Genomic DNA, 21823 nt, shown 5'->3' on the forward strand with positions numbered 1-21823 from the left:
ACAGAACAATAATATGTGTTTTACATTCTGTTAATGTATTATTCGAAGTTGAATGAAATCAAAATGTAATGACCATCATTTCTGACATGTCAGAAATCTATCTGGTCATCTGACTACTCAATCTGAGCTTGCCTGGGCACTTAATTGGACATTACTTCCCTCCTCACACTGCACGTCAAATAATCTGCTGTCCTCATCAACTTTCACATTCATGTCATAGCTACATTGTTTTTTTTAGCCTATACGTATTGGTGCTGCATGCCTAAGCATTAAAAGAAGTCAAAGTCCCTCTGAGTAACCTTAGCGTAGCTTTTTGTACAGACATGGTAAGTAGTTAAGTCTATGTCCAAACCACAGCTGTTCTAAGGTCAGCTGAGAACCAGTCACTGCTGACTGAGCAAACTTGTCACTGTTTCCACAAGGAATCTCTCTTCCGTAACTACTGAAGACGTCAGCGTTCTCATGCTAACTACGAACATGACAGGTGCTAGCAGACTAACCAACTCAAAACCTTAATCAAAGAAGAAACAGTTGAAACTCTAATCTGTTCTGAAGTTTCCACAAGATAATGAGAAGTGAATTCAAGCCAAAGCTAGAATAAAAACTACAGTGCTCGTACTATTGCAAAACAATAAATGCCGTTTTTTCAGTAACCTGATAATGTCCCATGCTCAGTACCCCCCTCCCCACCCCGACAATCCGCCTGCTCCCCCCAAATGAACCCTCACCCCCTCTTAGCAGAAAGCCTCTAATAGTCTCTGGTAAGAGTTGCATAATTAGATGTTAATGAGGGGGTGTAAACCCTCCCTCTGCACATGTATGTGAAGGGCTGATCCTTGAGATGTTGTGTGCATGTTCGTTCGAGTGACTTGAGCCAAGTCCAAGACCAGTAAGACGGGAGCCTTTGGAAATATAGCCAAGTGAGTAACAATACAATTTCATCACAAAAACATCTTTGACTAAACAAAAAAGGTCGAGAGCAGTATTTATAGATCCTTATATGATGACACTGGGCTTTGACTGATCTTTTACTGATCAGATAAGGTCTAGAGCAGTATTTATAGATCCTTATATGATGACACTGGGCTTTGACTGATCCTTGACTGATCAGATAAGGTCTAGAGGAGTGTTTATTGATCCTGATATGATGACACTAGTCTTTGACTGATCCTTGACTGATCAGATCCTTGACTGATCAGATATTACTTGCCTCAACATTTCTGATCCAGCTTATGAGTCAAGAACAAAATGAACCTGTGCAGTGCTTTGGGACGCCAAGAGCAGGTATTAGAAACTCTGATTAAGCGACAGTCTGCTGCACAGTGATGTTACCTGACAGCAGCCACACCCTACCTGGATTGAATTAAATACTGGTTCACATAATGGTTCACACATGTTCACTTACTGTAACTAGTGTGTAAACCACTGCCTTTGTTATTGCATAACAGTTTCTTTCTTTTTGCTAAATAGGTCATCCTGCTGCACCAGCTTCATCTGTCAAAAATGAGCAGATACATTTTGGTTCTCATTCTCTTCTCTCAAGCATGTAAGTATGAATTTGAACAAAGCTTGGTCAAATTTGATTAATGAATTCAAATATATATTTATGTAGACCTGTTTTTTTCAGGTGCTGTTCATGTAGATCATCAGGATCAGCTGAAGATCGCTGAAGTTGGAGACAGCGTTCACCTGTCCTGCTTCAGTTCTAGAGATACAAAAACTACCATTGTGTGGATCAAACAAAACCGTGGAGAAAAACCTGTTGTAATCGCTACATCATATCAGCACCAACCTGGAATATTTAGAAATGGCTTTGAGGAGAGCGGCCGCTTTAAAACTCAAACAGCAGCTGAAAGCTTTAATCTGACCATCTCCAATTTAGAGCCATCAGACACAGCAACGTACTACTGCGCTATTATATTTTTCTATGATATCACTTTTGGAGAAGGCACCTTTCTTGTTGTCAAAGGTAAGAGGAATACAGAAAATATTGATTTTCTGTATTTATAGTGGGGAGGTTGCATATAATAGATACTAAACATGTTCTGTTCTGTTCTTTGAGGTGCACCGCTGACAAAGCACAAAGTTCTCCAGCAGTCTGTGTTAGAGGCAGATCATCCAGGAGACTCTGTGACTCTGCAGTGTACAGTGTTCACTGAGAGCTGCTCAGAAGAACACAGTGTGTACTGGTTCAGACATGGATCAGAAGAATCTCATCCAGGAATCATTTACACTCATGGAAACAGGAGTGATGAGTGTAAGAAAAGCTCTGAGACTGATTCTCCTACACAGAGCTGTGTCTACAAACTCCCCAAGAGAAACCTCAGCCTCTCTGATGCTGGAACTTACTACTGTGCTGTGGCTGCATGTGGACAGATACTGTTTGGAAACGGAGCTAAACTAAATATCACAGGTAAAGTTTCACAAGTTTCACATGGATTTTAGTGAAGGATTTTCCTTTTGTAAATAATTGTTTAAATTTATCAAATGCTTATATTTTCACTTCTGGTTTGCAAGAAATTACAAAAATAATAAACTATGAATTATTAGCGATGCAACTAGAATGTGAGAGCTTTGTTATAACAATAGTTATGTATAATATGTCATTACAGATAATAACCCTTCACTGACGGTCAGTACATGCTTTCTCATTCTGATCTACTCCAACATAATTTCATTATTGGTGATTATCTTCGTTGTCGTTATGTGGTGTAAAAACGAAAAAAGTCATTCAGCGGGTGAGTTCTTCAATATCAGTTGTTTTTTTTCAATATTTCTACATTAAAAGCTTATTTTTATATGGATTCCTGGGCTTGTTCTTTGTTTTTCTTAAAGGATCTCCAACTTGTGAAACATGTTTGGACACTCATGTAAGTCAGATGAACACTTTGTCATTTGAGACTGAAAAATTATTAGGATTCAGTTATTTTTCATTTGACATATTTAGTTTGACATATCTCTCACATTTCATCCAGCATTTAATATGTTGCATTACTGAGTTAGAGTTTTTTATTAAATACAGTCTCTTTTCTGCAGGATTCATGTGATGAAGATTTGAACTTCGCAGCACTGAGACTCTCCAATAAACCCATGTCCTCCAGACACAATAGAAGACAACATAAGTTTAAAGACCCTGACGTGTACTCCAAGGTCATATATCAATAGCGAAGCTGAATTTGAATTCTCTTCTTTGGCTTTTCTTTTGAATTAAGCAAAACATCATCACTTACATCAGTGTATTTTTAAAATATGTGCATATAGTGTAAAGAATATTCATTAATAAAGTATTAATAAAGCATTTCTTTAAGTTTTCTTTATATGTGTTAGAGGGGATCAAATGACACTGATTTCTAAGCTCTGAGAACACTGTGACCTCAGCCACTCGCAAACTGCTGGCGCCTTTTTATGTTATTTTTTTTGTATTCATGTTTGTAAACCCACAACATGCCACTCTGTTGTCAGAAGTGGGACAGAGCCCCTGAAACAGCATCTGTTGAGGTGTAAGAGTGCAGAGTTGGGTTACAAAAGTGCTTTGATTTCCTGGGGCAAACTGCTTCAAGAAGTGACATGGAGGCTTCCAGGAACAAAACCCTTTGACTTTGATGCTCCAAGTCTCTGACCTGGATGCACAGTAGTTAGCATTTCCTGCCACCTTGTGAACATTCTCAGGATATAGAGCAGGTGTCACAGATGTGTTTCTTCTATGGGAATTCGTACCTGTCAGTAAGTCATCTGTCTCCTTATCTGACATAATGTTACAGCACATCAGAATAGTTTCTCTGCACCTTTGGACATCCACATAAAATAGGGATGTATACAGAATGTATAAACCTTTTGTTACAAATCAGAAACTGGAATATTTTCATTAAAATTAAAATGAAAGATGTAATTATATAAATATATTTTGTGATGAAGGTCACTGTAGTCATCCTGTCTTCTCTTGGGATTTGCATAATTTAATTACAGCCATCCACGACCATTACAGTGAAATATAAATTGAAGTGGAATTAGTTCAATATCATGTATTTCCACACTAATAATTTATAAATTATTAAAACCTCTATCAGTTTCCATTAGCATTTGAAATTTACACCTCTGTCTCTCTTCATTGGTGTGACTCAATAGCTTCACTTTTCAATATAGCAAGTACAAAAGGGAAAATGTTGACCAATCCTTTAGAGTCATTTTAGCCGTGCTACAGTAGTTAGTGATATAAGCTAAAATGTTGACTTAGGTTACTAGCAATTTTGAAACACACACACACACATTTTCTGAACTGCTTATCCTTCTGGGTCACAGGGGGTGCTGGAGCCCATCCCAGCGGTCACTGGGCAGAAGGCAGGACACACCTGGGATAGGTTGCCAGTCCATCGTAGGGAACTTTGGAACAGCTAAAGCCACAAAACATTCTGCTCAGCCTATATATGTATCCCTAAAAAACCTTGATTACTTTACAAAAACTATACCTAACCTATTCTGAATGACCCTTCATATGCATGCAAAATAAAAGTCTTTTAAAATCAATGACACAGTCTATATTAGGGTATTTTGACTAATTGGTATGCTAATTCTCACTAGAAAGAGTAACTATGAAATAATGTCAACTGACTAACTGTGATGTTTGTGGAAACTATTGCTTTTTAAATGATCATCCTCACTTTACGAGTGGGTTTCTATCATCTTTTAATTCTTTTGAAACTTTTCAAGCAATAAAGGCCTTCCAGCATTGAAATCGAGCAAATGGCAAATCGGAAATTGTTGCAATGGAAGAAAATAATTCTTGACACTATTTTGTGCTGATGTCAAGTCTCTTCAACCTCAAACCACAAATAGAACAAAGGCCCCACAGAGGCCCCTTTTCATAAAATTTTAGAAATAAAGACAAAAAGAAAGGAAACAAAAGAAAATCTGTTCTGCTGACAACATTACTCCCATTACTTTTATAAAACATAAACCATATCACAGATCACCCCGGTGTAGAGCTGTCTCCTCTCTTTTACAATTCTGACCTATTTTGACGCAGTCTCAATCAGCCAGCCTGCCCCTGTGAAGAGATGTTACCAGACAGCAGCATCTCCCTACAGACATATCTGAAGGTATTCAGCCAAGACAGTCACCGTAACCAGAGTGAAAATCCACACTGCAGTTAAACTAAAAGTTCTTTTGCCGAAATGGCCGATCCTGTTCCACTTCATCTTTTGAAAATGAGTAGATACATTTTCATTCTTATTCTCTTTCTCCAAATATGTAAGTACACATCTATCCATACGTTGTACTCTGTACTCTTCTATTGTATTTGTGGATTAATGCTACATAATGTGAATAATAAAATAGACATGATTGTTTTTCAGGTGCCACTTATTCTGGTTATGAGGTTTAACAGGATCAGCTGAAGATCGCTGAAGTTGGAGACAGCATTCATCTGTCTTGCTTCAGGTCAAAAGATAAAATAACTACCATTGTGTGGATCAAACAGAAGCTTGGAGAAAAACCTGTTGCAATTGTTACATCTTATCAGCACCAACCTGGAATATTTTGAAGTGGCTTTGAGAAGAGCGGCCGCTTTAAAACACAAACAGCACCTGGCAGTTTTAATTTAACCATCTCTAATTTAGAGCCATCAGACACAGCAACATACCACTGCGCTGTTATATATTTTTATGATATCACCTTTGGAGAAGGCACTGTTCTCATTGTCGAAAGTAAGAATTAAGTCTTCTGCATCTATGGTGAGTAGTATTGAATGCAACATACATAATAAACATGCTTTATTTTCTTCTTTGAGGTGCACGACTGACAAGGCACAAAGTTCTCCAGCAGCCTGAATTAGACGCAGTTCATCCAGGAGACTCTGTGACTCTGCAGTGTTCAGTGCTCACTGAGAGCTGCTCAGGAGAACACAGTGTGTACTGGTTCAGACATGGATCAGGAGAATCTCATCCAGGAAGTATCTACATTCATCCACACACCAGTGATGAGTGTAAGAAAAGCTCTGAGACTGATTCTCCTACACAGAGCTGTGTCTACAAACTCCCCAAGAGAAACCTCAGCCTCTCTGATGCTGGAACTTACTACTGTGCTGTGGCTGCATGTGGACAGATACTGTTTGGAAACGGAACTGAACTAAATATCACAGGTAAAGTTTCACATGGATTTCCATGAAGAGTTTTCCTTTCGTAGAGTAAATAATTGGTTAAAAGGTAAATTGGTTACAAAAGCAATAAACTCTGAATTATTAGAAATGTGACTGGAATGTAAGAGCTTTATTATAATAATAGTTATGTATAATATGTCTTTACAGATAATAACCCTTCACTGACTGTCAGTACATGCTTTCTCATACTGATCTACTCCAACATAATTTCTTTGTTGTTGCTTATCTTTATTGTTGTAATGTGGTGTAACAACCAAAGTCATTTGACTGGTAAGTTTTTTCAATATCGGTTGTTTTTTTCCAATATTTCTACATAAAAAGCCTTTTTTATATAGATTCCTGGGCTTGTTCTTTGTTTTTCTTAAAGGATCTTCAACCTGGTTGACATGTTCGGATACTCATGTAAGTCAGATGAACACTTTGTCATTTGAGACTGAAAAATAATTAGGTTATTTTGGTTATTTTTATTTAATATATTTCATTTGACATATCTCTGACGTTTCATCCTGCATTTAACATGTTGCACTACTTAGGAGTTTTTTATTAAATACAGTCTCTTTTCTTCAGGATTCATGCGATGAAGATTTGAACTTTGCAGCACTGAGACTCTCCAATAAACCCATGTCCTCCAGACACAACAGAAGACAACATAAGTTTAAAGACCCTGACGTGTACTCCAAGGTCATATATCAATAGCGAAGCTGAATTTGAAACTTGTTTGGTTTAAAGCTCTCTCTTCTTTGGCTTTTCTTTTGAATTAAGCAAAACATCATCACTTACATCAGTGTAAAACAGTTTTAAAATATGTGCATATAGTGTAAAGAATATTCATTAATAAAGTATTAACAAAGCATTTCTTTAAGTTTTCTTTATATGTGTTAGAGGGGATCAAATGACACTGATTTCTAAGCTCTGAGAACACTGTGACCTCACCCACTCACAAACTGCTGGCGCCTTTTTATGTTATTTTTTTTGTATTCATGTTTGTAAACCCACAACTTGCCACTCTGTTGTCAGAAGTGGGACAGAGCCCCTGAAACAGCATCTGTTGGGGTGTAAGAGTGCAGAGTTGGGTTACAAAAGTGCTTTGATTTCCTGGGGCAAACTGCTTCAAGAAGTGACATGGAGGCTTCCAGGAACAAAACCCTTTGACTTTGATGCTCTAATTCTCTGACCTGGATGCACAGTAGTTGGCATTTTCGGCCACCTTATAATCATTCTTCAGATATAGAGCAGGTGTCACAGATGTGTTTCTTCTACGGGAATTTGTACCTGTCAGTACCTAGCCAAAACTTTAAGACACCTTTAAGACTGAACACTTTGTGAAGAGGTCTGTTGATTCCTGTTAGAAGTCAGAGGGTTCTTTGTCACTGATAAAGCATTTCATCATAAAACCAGGAACAAAATGACAATTACAAGTAGAGTTCATTTGAAAGGTGAGTGCCACTTCTTTAATATGAACACATAACCAGTAGATCGAATTGAACACAACCCCAGACTAAAGCGTTGATGTTCCAATTTCAATGTCTAAGTTATCTGTAATGCTGAAAACACATAATATATCAACAAAAATAAGTATTCATAGAAAGAAACAAGAGTCATGTAATGAACTGCAACAGTGATGTATGTTCAAGATCACTAAAAAACAATGGACATGTTATCAGCCTTTATAAAAAAGTCATACCTTTGCAAGTTACCCCATTTCAAAATTAATTAACAAAAGATATATAACAATTCCACACAATATTTAAACAAAGAGAAATGGTCAAATTCAGTTTTATTTGTTTTGTTCCTGTTTTCACTGATATGAAGAAACTGAGCGAATTGTCAGTGACTGGTTTACCCACTGCAGAGCTGAGAGACAGAGACAATGATCATATCACCATGCGAACAAACACCAAGGGGCTAGACAAAAGAGTAAGTCGAAAAAACAGGCAGAAAGGTCAAAAACAGTGATCAAAATGACAAGCAAAAGTACAAAAGGGGATAGGCAAAAAGGCAGAGTCAAGTGAATGAAGCAAAGGTCAAATACACGGCAAACTATAGATCATACAAAAACGCTCAGCAAGTTCGAAATGAAACAATACCTCGCACTGAACCTTACTAAACCCGGGCTTAAAAACTGTCCTACCTAGATCATATGACATAAGACTCAGGTGCAAACAGTTAGTACTCTGGGGAGCGCGATAGTCCGTCCGAAGTCATGTGATCCCCCACGGTACTGTGGGTAATGGAGTCCGCTAAGGTCTCCGAGTCAGAAGGAAGTTGTTCAGTCAAGTGATCTTCCTGAGGATTTTGGGAAATGAAGTCCATAGCATCTCGTGATGCTGGTGAATGCGTGACAGTTACCCCCCCCGAAGAGTCCGGGTGGGCCTCAGAATGAGGACGACCCGGACAACCACCACGCATCCCACTGGATCTCAGAACAGAGGCAGACCCGGAACTGCCTTGGCGCTGAACCCCCTGTTTCACCTCCTGGGAATTCCGCAGACGGGGCAGCAGAGAGCTGGTGAACCGTTTACTCGGTCGACCCCTGGGATGAGGAGCTGGCTTAGCTGGAAACTGACTGTGGAAATCGGCAATGAGCGCAGGGTCAAGCACATCCTGAGCTGATACCCACGACTGCTCCTCTGGACCATACCCCTCCCAGTCCACCAGGTATTGAAGGAGCCCGCCCCGTCTCCGAGAGTCCAGCAACCTACGGACAGCGTAGACCAGTGCCCCATCTATCTGCTCCGGTGGTGGGGGTGTGCCATCCGGTGTCGCCTCGTCCAACCGCCCTGCAACAACAGGTTTTAAAAGAGAAACATGAAAAGAACGTGAGACTCGGAATCATGGGGGTAATTCTAATCTATAAGTCACATCATTAACCCTCTTGACAATCTTAAAGGGCCCAATGTATTTAGGCTGAAGTTTTTTGCAACTTCCCTCTGAACTACGGAAGTCCTTAGTGGCCAACCACACTCGATCCCCTGGCTGAGACGTTGGGGTTGGACCCCGGCGATGATCCGCTTGTTCTTTGGTCCGCTGCAGTGCGTGCTCGATGCATTGATGGGTCTCCTCCCATACCTGTTCACTCCTGCTCATCCACTGGTCCGCTGCTGGTACGTCCGTGTGGGCTGCTGTCCAGGGTCCTAAGGGGGGTTGATAGCCTAGGACACACTAGAAAGGAGTCATGCCGGTTGCAGAACAGGTCAATGAGTTTTGAGCGATCTCTGCCCATATCAAATATTGAGCCCAATCCATGGGATTTTCATAACAAAATATCCTCAAGAATTTCCCCAGTTCTTGATTTACTCGCTCACATTGTCCGTTCGATTGTGGGTGGTAACCAGATGAAAGGCTGATGGAAACTCCTATCTGCTCAGAGAAGGCAGCCCATACCTGAGACATGAATTGGGGACCCCTATCTGAAACCATGTCCTCTGGTATGCCAAAACTGCGAAATACATGCTGGAACAAACTCTGGGTGGTCTGAAATGCACTGGGAATGGCAGAAAAAGGGATAAATCTTATTCCTCTGGAAAATCGATCTACTACTGTCAGGATGGTAGTATACCCTTGTGAAAGGGGTAAATCAGTGACGAAATCGACCGCTATGTGTGACCAGGGTCTATTAGGTACTGGTAGAGGCATTAGCTTTCCTGCAGGGAGTGTCTTTGGGGTTTTGCACTGGGAACATGTCGAACAGGATGAAACAAAGAAATGGATGTCTTTAAGCATTGATTCCCACCAATACCGCTGCGCAAAAAGTCTATGGGTTCGGGTTTCTCCCGGGTGTCCAGATGTGAGGGACGAGTGAGCCCAGGTGATCAGCTGTGTGCGGAAGGCCTGAGGAACATACAGTTTATCAGGAGGGCACTGACTGGGGATTTCATGGTTGCGGAGAGCTTTTTCAATGTCTTCATCAATCTGCCAACTAATGGATGAGATGTGATTTCTGGCGGGAGAATGGTCTTATAGGTGTCTTTTTCTAGGGTGAATTTCTCTCCTTCGTGAATTCGTGATAACGTGTCCGCCTTGGTGTTACGAGAGCCGGGTCTATAAGTAATGTTGAAATGGAATCTGGCAAAAAAAGGGACCATCTGGCTTATCGTGCATTGATTCTTTTCGCCGTACAGAGATATTCTAGATTCTTGTGGTCTGTTAAAACAGTGAACGGAAAATTGGCCCTCTCCAGCCAGTGACGCTATTCTTCCAAGGCTAGTTTAACTGCTAAGAGTTCACGATCTCCTATGCCATAGTTTCTCTCTGCGGCAGACAACTTATGCGAATAAAAGGCTACAGGGTGTAGTTTTGGAGGTAAGCCGGTTCTTTGAGACAGTACAGCCCCTACTCCAGTCTCTGATGCGTCTACTTCTACGATAAAGGGCTGTTCAGGATCAGGGTGTTTTAATATGGCGGCTGTGGTGAACGCTTCTTTGAGTTTCTGGAACGCACATTCTGCGGAGTCCATCCAAGTGATCTTCTTGGGACTACCCTTTAAGAGAGATGTGAGCGGGGAAGCAGTGGTGCTAAAGTTTCTTATAAAACGACGATAGAAGTTCGCAAACCCTAAAAACCTCTGGATTTCCTTCACTGAGGTGGGAGTAGGCCACTGAACCACCGCCTCCACCTTGTGGTCATCCATTGTAACTCCTTGGGGTCTAATAAAGTACCCTAGGAAAGAGACTGACTGCAGATGAAATTCACACTTTTCTGCTTTCAAGAATAAATTATTCTCTAGGAGTTTATGAAGGACTAAACGAACGTGTGTCACATGGGTCTCTTTGTCAGGTGAGTAAATGAGAATGTCATCTAAGTATGCTATAACAAAATGTCCTAACATATCTCTGAGAATGTCGTTAATGAACGCTTGGAACACCGAGGGGGCAATAGAGAGTCCGAAAGGCATCACTTGGTATTCGATAGTGCACCCTGGTGGTCAAAAAGGCTGTTTTCCACTCATCACCTTCCCGCACTCAGATCAAATTGTAAGCACTCCGTAAACCAAGCTTAGTGAAGAACTTGGCCCCCTTAAGTTGTTCCAATGCTGCAGGGACCAAGAGAAGAGGATAGGGGTAGGCTTTTGAAATCTGATTGAGGGCCCGATAATCTATACAGGCGCGGAGTCCTCCATCTTTCTTTTTAATGAAAAAGAAACTAGAGGCGAAGGGGGACGTTGAGGGCCTGATGAAACCCTGGTCTAGGGCTTCCTGAATGTAGATGTTGAGGGCCTTTTGTTCCTCCTGTGTTAAGGGGTAAATTCGGGCTTTGGGGAACACGGGATTCTCTACCAGTTCTATTGCACAGTCATATGATCTATGAGGGGGCAATTTGGTGGCATTTTTCTTGTTGAAAACGTCCTTTAAATCATTATACTCAGAGGGAATCTCAACCATAGTATCAGCGTTGGGGCTTTCTATTGATGTGGACATAATGGCGATGGAAGGAGTGGTGATACAGGAATGGACACAAAAATCTGACCATTTGGTAATAGTATGTTCGGGCCATGAGATGACAGCGTTTCTCTAACCATGGAAGTCCTAAAATTATTTCGAATTCAGAGTGCTCTAAGACTAGAAGGGACAAAGTTTCCTTATGGAGTGCGCTGATTTGTAGCCCCAGAGGCGTCGTGACTTTGGAGATGGTGCCCAAACCCACTGGTCCTCCATCCAATGCGGCCACTTTCAGATGTGTCTTGAGCGGCTTCACGGGTATCTGCAGCTGTTCTACGAGTCTGGAGTGAATGAAGTTTCCTTCGGCACCCGAGTCAATCAGAGCTGAAATTACAAGAGAATGTGGATGACAGTATATAGTTGCTGGCAACATTAATGACTTAGAAACCAACCCCCATGTGGGCACACTCACCACATTAGCACATGGAGTGAACTGTCCAGGGATCGGCGCTTTGCTTTTTTGTGGCCCGGGTTCGGCACTCGCGAACTTGATGTCCCGCCTTGCCACAGTATAAACAAAGATGGTTCTGCAATCTGTGTTGCCTTTCTTCTGGAGATAATCACGAACAGTCACACTGCATAGGTTCTGTGGTCTCTGTGTTCTCCAGCAGAACCCGCCCCTGAGGATTTCCCCTTCTCTGATCTCGAGTGATCTTTGATCTTGGACGAGAATGCAATAGATGATCCAATTTAATAGCTGGAGTGATGAGTTGGTCTAATGACAAAGCATCATCTTTACTAGCGAGTTCGTTAAGGATTTCAGTATTTAAACCTTGTCGAAATATCACCAAGAGCGCCTCCTCATTCCACCCGCTGCTCGCAGCGAGAGTTCGAAATTCCAGCGAGTACTCGACCACAGAGCGCGTTCCCTGGCGCAGCTTACACAACAATTCCCCGCTGACTTTCCCTTCATAAGGATGATCAAAAACAGTCTTAAACTGCATAATGAATTGAGCATAGGTCAAGCGATGAATCACACTCCAGCTAGTGGTAGCTCATTCTAATGCTTTCCCAGCTAATCTGGAGAAAACAAAAGATATCTTGGCTTGATCGGAGCTATGGGGGGAATTTTCAAAAAACACTGAGCATTGTAGCAGAAATCCTCTACATTTATCTGGGTCTCCCTCGAACTTATCGGGTTTACTAACCGGGAAAACCGCTCCGGAGTTTTCAGCTGCCGTGTTGGACTGCACTGGACTTACTGATGGGTCTGTGAAGCTCATACTCTGTAGTTGTCCAGTCAATCCTTCAACACTAGTGACCAGTTGGGCCAACTGTGTTTGTTGTTCTGCCTGCTGTTGAGCCAGTGACTCTAGAGAGTGCGTCACGTTGGACAGTACCTGCTGGTGTCGACCCAGAAGTTGCCCTTGTTCTGTCAGAGCCTTTTGCAAGGCTTCTTGTTCCGCCGTTTGCATGATGGGTGAGGTATTCTGTGACATGCCAACAGAATCCAGACACTCGCGGAGAAAAAGGGCTAAAGTTGTTTTAATAGAGTTAGGCAAAGGCTTGGTCAAAAAACAGCCATGGGTCAAATCCAAAAGACAAAGGCAAAACACAACAATGATCATATCACCGTGCGAACAAACACCAAGGGGCTAGACAAAAGAGTAAGTCGAAAAAACAGGCAGAAAGGTCAAAAACAGTGATCAAAACGATAAGCAAAAGTACAAAAGGGGATAGGCAAAAAGGCAGAGTCAAGTGAATGAAGCAAAGGTCAAATACACGGCAAACTATAGATCATACAAAAACGCTCAGCAAGTTCGAAACGAAACAATACCTCGCACTGAACCTTACTAAACCCGGGCTTAAAAACTGCCCTACCTAGATCATATGCCATAAGAGTTAGTACTCTGGGGAGCGCGAGCGCTGATAGGAGCGCGATAGTCCGTCCGAAGTCATGTGATCCCCCACGGTACTGTGGGTAATGGGGTCCGCTATGGTCTCCGAGTCAGAAGGAAGTTATTCAGTCATGTGATCTTCCTGAGGATTTTGGGAAATGAAGTCCATAGCATCTCGTGATGCTGGTGAATGCGTGACACTAAGCAAAGATTTTTTAGATTTTTGTATTGAAATAACTAGCAGTGCTGTTGAGGTAAGCAAGATTCCAGTTAGACTCCTTATCTGACATAATGTTACAGCACATCAGAACAGTCTCTGTGCACCTTTGGGACATGCACATAAAACAGGGATGTATATTAAATGTATAAATGTGTAAAGCTTTTTTAAAAATTCATTAAATATGAAAATAAAAGATGTAATTATATAAACATATTTTATGATAAAGGTTGCAGTCACTAACTGGTGTGTTAATTCTCACTAAAAACAGTAACGATGAAATAATGTCAACCGACTAACTGTGATGTTTGTGGAAACTATTGCTTTTTGAATGATCATCCTCACCATATGAGTGGGGGAAAATACATTTGGATACATTCCTTTTCAGTTTTATCATATTTTGTTTTTTTTAGAAACTTTTCAAGCAATAAAAACATTTCAGCATTGAGCTATCACTTCAAACAAATGGCAAATTGGAAATGGTTGCAATGGAATTGCTATTTTGTGCTGATGTCAAGTCTCTTCAACCTCAAACCACAAATAGGACAATGGCCCCACAGAGACCCCTTTTCATAAAATTTTCTAAAAAACAAAGACAAAAGAATAAAATAAATAAAGAAAGAAAGAAACAAATGCGACAAAAGAAAATCTGTTCTGCTATCAAAATTACTCCCATTACTTTTATAAAACATAAAACATATCACCCCCGGTGTAGAGCTGTGTCTCTCTCTTTTACAATTCTGACCTATTTTGACACAGTCTCAATCAGCCAGCCTGCCCCTGTGAAGTGATGTTACCAGACAGCAACATCTCCCTACAGACATATCTGAAGGTATTCAGCCAAGACAGTCACCAGTCAATGGCCGATCCTGTTTCACTTCATCCTTTGAAAATGAATAGATACATTTTCATTCTTATTCTCTTTCTCCAAATATGTAAGTACACATCTATCTATACGTTGTACTCTGTACTCTTATATTGTATTTGTGGATTAATGCTACATAATGTGAATAATAATATAGACATGATTGTTTTTCAGGTGCCACTTATTCTGGTTATGTAGTTGAACAGGATCAGCTGAAGGTTGCTGAAGTTGGAGACAGTGTTAATCTGTCTTGCTTCAGTACAAGAGATATAAAAACTACCATTGTGTGGATCAAACAAAACCCTGGAGAAAAACCTGTTGAAATCGCTACATCATATCAGCAGCAAGCTGGAACATTTTATAATGGCTTTGAGAAGAGCTGCCGCTTTAAAACTCAAGCAGCACCTGGCAGTTTTAATTTGACCATCTCCAATTTAGAGCCATCAGACACGGCAATGTACTACTGCGCTGTCATCTTTATATATGATATCACCTTTGGAGAAGGCACTGTTCTTGTTGTAAAAGGTAAGAATAAAGCCGTCTGTATCTATGATGAGTAGCACTGAGTGTAATATACATAATAAACATGTTCTATTCTCACTTTGAGGTGCACCGCTGACAAAGCACAAAGTTCACCAGCGTCCTGTGTTAAAGGCAGTTCATCCAGGAGACTCTGAGACTCTGCAGTGTACAGTGCTCACTGAGAGCTGCTCAGGAGAACACAGTGTGTACTGGTTCAGACATGGATCAGGAGAATCTCATCCAGGAATCATTTACACTCATGGAAACAGGAGTGATGAGTGTAAGAGAAGCTCTGAGACTGATTCTCCTACACAGAGCTGTGTCTACAAACTCCCCAAGAGAAACCTCAGCCTCTCTGATGCTGGAACTTACTACTGTGCTGTGGCTGCATGTGGACAGATACTCTTCGGGAACGGAACTAAATTGGATCACAAAGGTAAATTATTATGAGTACCTCCAGTAGTGTTTTGTACAAACACATCTCTGGAAAAGTTGGGAATATTTTGTAAAATGCAATAAAAAAAGAATCTGCAATGTGTTAGTTCTCTTGAACCTTTATTTAACTGACAAAAGTACAATGTTTTCACTGACCAACTTAATTGCATTTTTTAAATATAAACAAATTTGGAATTTGGTGCAACCTACAACACACTCACAAAGTTGGGAAGGAGGCTTGTTTGCCACTGTGTTACATCACCTTTCTTTTTATTTACACTTTTTAACAGGGGATACTAACTGTTGCAGGCAGGCCAGTCAAGCACACGCACTTTGTGCTCATGAAGCCACATTGTTGTAGCACACGCAGAATGAGGCCTGCCATTGGCTTGCTGTAATGACCATGACTTTCTACCACAATGACTTCCTGGGAAAAAATGTCATCTTCATGGCATCTTGATTGGATCTCTCTAAAATCCCAATATATACCTCAATGGCTCCTTCATACATATGCAAGTCACCCATGCTGTGGGTAGATATTGGCTTTTGGCCCTTTTGCTGATGAAAGTCTGGATGGTCCCTTTTATCTTTGGCACAGAGAACTCAAGGTCCAATTTTTCCCAAAAACAAGCTGAAATGTGGACTCATCTGACCATAGCAACCATATCCAGACCATCTGAGATGAGCTCAGGCCCAGAGAGCCCAGCGGCATTTCTGCATAGTACAGTTTCAAGTTGCACTTCTTGATGCAGAGACTGACTGTGTTAAGTAACAGTAGTTTTCTGAAGTACTCCTGAGACCATGTGGCTGTATTTAACACAGTAGCATGACAGTTTCCCATGCAATGCTTTCTGAGGGCTGGAAGGTTACACACATTCATTTCCAGCCCTGCCCTACACAGCTTGAGATTTCTCCGCATTCCCTGACTCTTTTTTATAAAATTCTTTATAGTAGATGGTAAAAGACCTAAATTCTTTGCAATTTTATATTGAGAAATATTCTTTTTGAACTGTTTGACAATTCTCTCATGAAGTTTGGCACAAACCTTCTTTACTTTATTGTAAAGACTGAGCCTTTGGTTGATGCCCCTTTTATACCCAATCATGATACCCTTACCTGTTACCAGTTCTCCTGCTTATTGTGGAACTTTTTAAAAATGGTCAACTTGTAAATATAAACTTTTCACTCTTATTTTGCCTTGTCACAACTTTTTTAAATGTGTGTTGCTGGTACCATATTCAAAATGTGCTTATATATACAAATTACAATCAAGTTGGTCAGCCAAGACATTAAAAATCATTTCTTTGTAGTTTAGTCAGTGAAACAAAGGTTCAAGAGAATTAAGAAATCACAGAATGTCCCAACTTTTCCAGAAATGGGGTTTGTACATGTTAGAATAATATGCATGGAGTGTCACTTACTTATTGAGCCAAGACAGATTCTTACATTTTACTTACTGTTTCTTAACCAGACAGTACATTTTGGAGTCCAACTGTTGTGGCTTTGGCGACTTCAAACATGATATGTGTGTGTGTGACTGTAATTCTGGGAGGACTCTTATATAAGTACCAACAAAAAAGTAAGGCTTAAGCTGATAGAGTCAAAAATAGCTTCAAACTATAGCAACACATAATAATGATGTGTCAATGCAAAATTTTGTTTTTGAAAGGTGCCGTTGATGCCGCTCAGATGAATCAGGTAAATTGTGTGGGGCTGTGTGTGTGTGTGTGTGTTTTCTTTTAACTTAATTAGCAACCTTAGACTTTTGAAAAGCTTCACAAACACCTAAAATAAGTTATTATGCTCTTAAAACAATAGTCTAGCATTTAAACCTCACTTCTATCTGCTATGTCTTTATCATACTGTGGATTATGAAGGAAGAAAAGAACAAAAGACTTATGACTTGAATATTTTTTTAATGTAGCCATTGGGTAGTGGCTAAATTCTGCAACCACTTATGCCAAATTTATTAACGTAGAACACATTCAGTAAGCATCAATTAAACTTTATTCAAACGCAGAATAAACTGATGGTGCCCCCAATTTGCAATGAAGCAAAGCATAAATAACAATTGAAAAAAAAAAAAAAAAACATTGTTAAAACAGGGTTGGGGAACTGGGGGGTGGGTTCCTGCACTCTTCTCTAGCTCTTTAACGATACCAGGTAATTAACTGATGAGCTGAGTACAGGTGTGCTTGAGCAGGAAAATCACCAAACTGTGCAGAAATCAGGCTGTACAGGTCTTGAATTCCTCATGCCTGCGTTAGACAGAGGGCTGAGAGAGAGAAGCTCAATGACAAGACATGAATGTACTATATCTACTACAACAAATTGAATGCTTTAGAGTGAGATTAAACCAGACATTTTAAATCCATTTGGCCACTCGACTGGACCAACATACTAACTGGGAACAGGACATTGGAGCTCAAAACCAGGCCTCCTGTCTAAACACAGACACCTGGCAACCCAAGACATAACACATACACAGAAGTACACCTTTAGGTGTAGAAACTTTTTACTTTGTTTAACAAAGTTAATAAATCAGGGACAGTCACAATGTAAGTTCTATACAGATGCTCTAAATACCCTCAGTTAATTAGCCATATGACTTTGGATATATTAGTAAACAAAAAATATATGTATATATCTTTATTATCTTTATACAATGCCTGTGTTTAGTGTAGAATGGTTTAGTGTAGAAATTGTTTTATGTGTTAAATTAGTGCTAATATATTATCACAAATGCCGAAAGGGTCTAGCAGTAAAGATTTGTTTTCATGTTTTATGTTTTTTTCTATTTTTCTCCTTTTTTAATGATTATGGCCCAAAGGCCTAGCTCAAGTCACAACATCTCAGGTGGACATTTTTTGGTAGGCAACCTGTCTTATAGGTGACAAGTAGTCTACAACCTGATAAACATGTCTATATTAAATCTTGACCAGTCTAGTTTGCTATCAAACTTAAAGGTTACAGATCATTGTATTATGTAATTATTTGTGTATTAATTATCTTGCGATGCAATACAGACACTCACATTGAGAGTGTAAAAAAAATGACATATTATGCAAATAATTTAAAACATTCTTCAAACCTCCAAAATCCATAACGTTGTGTTTCTACCTTGTTCACATTCAGGCTCAGGTTGAAGAGAGAGATACCATGAATTATGCATCCCTAAGTTTTTCTCAGAGACCCCCCACCACTAGAAGATCCGGAGAGAAGATGAATCGTGATCACTCATTGTATGCAAAAGTAAAAATATATGAGCAAGAATGAGAACTGAAAAGTACTGCCATTAAGGTGTTTACAGTACATGTTGTATACTGATTTTTTATCCTTTGATTTTCTTTTTACTTTAGCTCAAGAAGTTTGTGTGCAAAACCGCAGTTAGTTCTTTATTTAAAAAATGCAACTGCTAGGAATTGTTGCAGTTTTAAGGCATACTTGTATTGAAACAATGACAGTGTTCATTTCTTGACGCAAATTTAATATGCAAAAATTCATTGTGTTGCTTGTGACTTTTGGAATCTTTTCTCTCAGTAAACCAATTTCCTTTATGATGTATTTTACAGTCTCAATAGTGTTTTTGTATCTCAATAAAAATACTTTTTGCTGAAACCTGACAAAGCTATGGAAAACGGTTATGTTGTTCCTGTCCAGTTGTGCTTAAATGAACAGTAGAGGATTTGAGTTAACATTGTAGACATTATGTAAAACATGGGAATACTGTTCTAGATGATTTTTAAATGATGTAAATAATGTAAGATTTCAATACAAAATAGCATTAGCTGGTCACTAAAAGTGAATGTGGACCAAGGACAGAGCATCAGAACAAGTTTAGGTCACATCACTAACTAGAACGTGAGAGCTGGGAAAAGGCTGCTCACTAAATTAGGTCTTTTGGGGTAGTTTAATAATGGCTTATTCCAAATTTAATGCCTGCAAATTTCCAAAAAAAGATGTGAGCAGAGCTCTTGTGTTAAATCAATTAGGTTATGTACCTTATTTCAATTCGGTACATTTCAACTCAATACATTTAATGTCATCATATCATTAGTACAGTATAACAAAACACTGTCAGGGAATTTCTCTGGTGCAGTGACAAAAACAGAAAACAAAAAAAAAAAGCAATAGTGCAAAGAGAATAGACAAAAATAAGAAGGCAGTTCATGCACATATGAGGTCATTTTTAACTAACAATAAGGGAAAGATTTATTTAAAAATTTAGTTACTGTATCAGGTTTTCAGTGGGTCAACATTGGTATTTGGTGGCTTTCTTTTTTAATTACCTTTTTTAACTTAACTTGATTCAAACACTTGAATTCTTTCAGTATTTTGCTGGAATTCATTTTTCCTGACAGGACTGGTGTAATTTAGTTAATTGTCTGAGCCTCCATGCTCTGAAACACTTTTTCAGTTCAGTCTACAAATTTTCTATGTTGATGATGCTGATATGGCAACATGAAATGTGTAGTTGAGTTCTGAGTTTCAGTTTGAATGTCTTTAGCCTAGGTGTATGTAAACTTTTTGGCCTCAATGTAATGATTGTTTCAGGGCTGAAGAATGCACTTAGGATGCACATTGTAGATGTAAAGTCAGAACAGTAGCTCATCTGTTGCTGCAGTTTATTTTGGTCATCCTCTAGTCACCATGTGTCAAATACAATCCCCATAGGCCAAGTCAGGCCCGTGACACAGTCCTATTCGGCCTGCAAAATGATTTTAATTTTCTATTCTTAGTAGCCCATTTCCACCGTGACCCAGAAAGATAAGCGGTTTAGATGATGGATGGATGGATGGATGGATATTAGCCCATTTCACCCTGAGATGCACTACAGTCACCAGTATGCACTGCAACATAGTACACATTCTGACCCCCTTTCCCCAACAACATTCTATAGGCCAGTAGTTACACAAAAAAGAAATGATGCCTGCTGTCTAGTTCAAGCAAATAAAAAATCTTTTTATTTAGAATTATTTTTGAAAAAGTGTTCAGTGCTTATTTTGCTGTTGCAGTTTTGACATATTTTGAATAAACAATGGCTTGTTTAGCTCATGTTAGCTAAATGTTAGCTAAAATTGAAATAGACAGCTGGAAATAGACACAGCTGGCCCATGGATTTGCTGAGATCTTTAATATGGCCCTTATGGTTGAGTTTGACACCCCTGCTCTAGTCCTTCATCAGTGCGAATGCTGCACACAGGACATTGTTTTCTGGATATTTTTGGTTGGTGGACTATCCTCAGTCCAGCAGGGACACTGAGGTGTTTGAAAACTCAGAGAGTACTGTTGTGTCTGATCCACTCATACCAGCACAACACATACTAATATGCTGAGAATGATCCACCACCTAAATAATACCTGCTCTGTGGTGGTCCTACAAAACAGATGGACTACAGTCTGTAATCGTAGAACTACAAAGTGCATCTATATGATAAGTGGAGCTGATAAAATGGACATTGAATGTACAAACATGAAGATATATCAAATGAAGTGCTCTGTTGGTGTCAATATTGTATATTAAGTGGGAAGAAAGCAAGTACTAACTCCATAGTGGGGTTGGTGTGAGTGGTGCCTTACAGGTACTACAACTGGGGCTTCACTTACACCAGCCCAGACTTCTGCTGCTAGGTCTTTCCTGAGGACACAGGAAGATGAAGTCCCAGCCTATAGCCATGTGACACAGGCCACACATGCCCCATATCCTGCCCCACACAGGCTTATCTTTCCCTCTACATTGCGAAATACTGGATGTGATGGGGGTTGCCTGAGTCCTGCTCCCTTCTGTATCGTCATGGGTGAATATCTAATTCCTGTTGTTTCTGTCCTGGCCACAGAATGATGGGCATGGCAGAGGATGATGTCTTCCCCAGGTGCTCTGGAAACACACTAGATCTACTGCCTGCGTTGACAGTGCTGCTGGGGGGCTTTGGATAGCACCAACATGCGGGTGTCTGCCTCCACAGTGCCAGTCGATGTCTTGGAGGACACTGAGTCGGTGCCTGCCCCAGTAATGCCTAAAGATGCTCCAAGGAGCATGTGAAAGCTGGTGTTTCAATCGCCAAGGTAGTGTAACTCCCCAGTGCAGTAAAGTAGCCTCTCTCCTACTCTGCCTCCTCTGCCTAGGCCCAGTCACCAGGTCTTACTTCACCCTAAACCCTGGTTGTTGTGCTCAAAGGAGAGGTGACTGTGGAAGTGGAGAAACAGAGCTGCCGCCTTTTAACAAGCATGTGCTTCTCCTCTGATCACAGACAACTTTGGCCAGTTAGGGGAGGAGCGAAGGCCACACAAAGATTGGCTCTCTCTCTGGTCAGGTGAACAGGGTTTTGAGACACACTTAATAGGACTCAAATA

The 21823-nt window shown here is 40.2% G+C and overlaps 3 protein-coding genes across 3 annotated transcripts; all 3 read left to right on the forward strand.

Moving 5' to 3' along the window:
- Positions 1–667: 667 nt before the first annotated feature.
- LOC118826125 lies at positions 668–3165 on the forward strand. The gene is made up of 5 exons (XM_036597013.1): positions 668–761; positions 1643–1969; positions 2063–2413; positions 2836–2870; positions 3037–3165. The coding sequence occupies exons 1-5, from the start codon at positions 668–670 to the stop codon at positions 3163–3165; spliced, it is 936 nt and encodes a 311-aa protein (XP_036452906.1).
- A 1889-nt stretch (positions 3166–5054) lies between these two features.
- On the forward strand, positions 5055–6162 carry LOC118826126. The gene is made up of 4 exons (XM_036597014.1): positions 5055–5096; positions 5384–5461; positions 5555–5702; positions 5786–6162. Exons 1-4 carry the CDS (start codon positions 5055–5057, stop codon positions 6160–6162), a joined length of 645 nt encoding a protein of 214 aa, XP_036452907.1.
- A 6846-nt stretch (positions 6163–13008) lies between these two features.
- LOC118826127 lies at positions 13009–21512 on the forward strand. The gene is made up of 5 exons (XM_036597015.1): positions 13009–13012; positions 14711–15037; positions 15120–15470; positions 17139–17167; positions 21384–21512. The coding sequence occupies exons 1-5, from the start codon at positions 13009–13011 to the stop codon at positions 21510–21512; spliced, it is 840 nt and encodes a 279-aa protein (XP_036452908.1).
- Positions 21513–21823: the final 311 nt, after the last annotated feature.

Source organism: Colossoma macropomum, unplaced genomic scaffold (genome assembly GCF_904425465.1).
Source record: "Colossoma macropomum unplaced genomic scaffold, Colossoma_macropomum, whole genome shotgun sequence".
NCBI classification, from domain to species: Eukaryota; Metazoa; Chordata; class Actinopteri; order Characiformes; family Serrasalmidae; genus Colossoma; species Colossoma macropomum.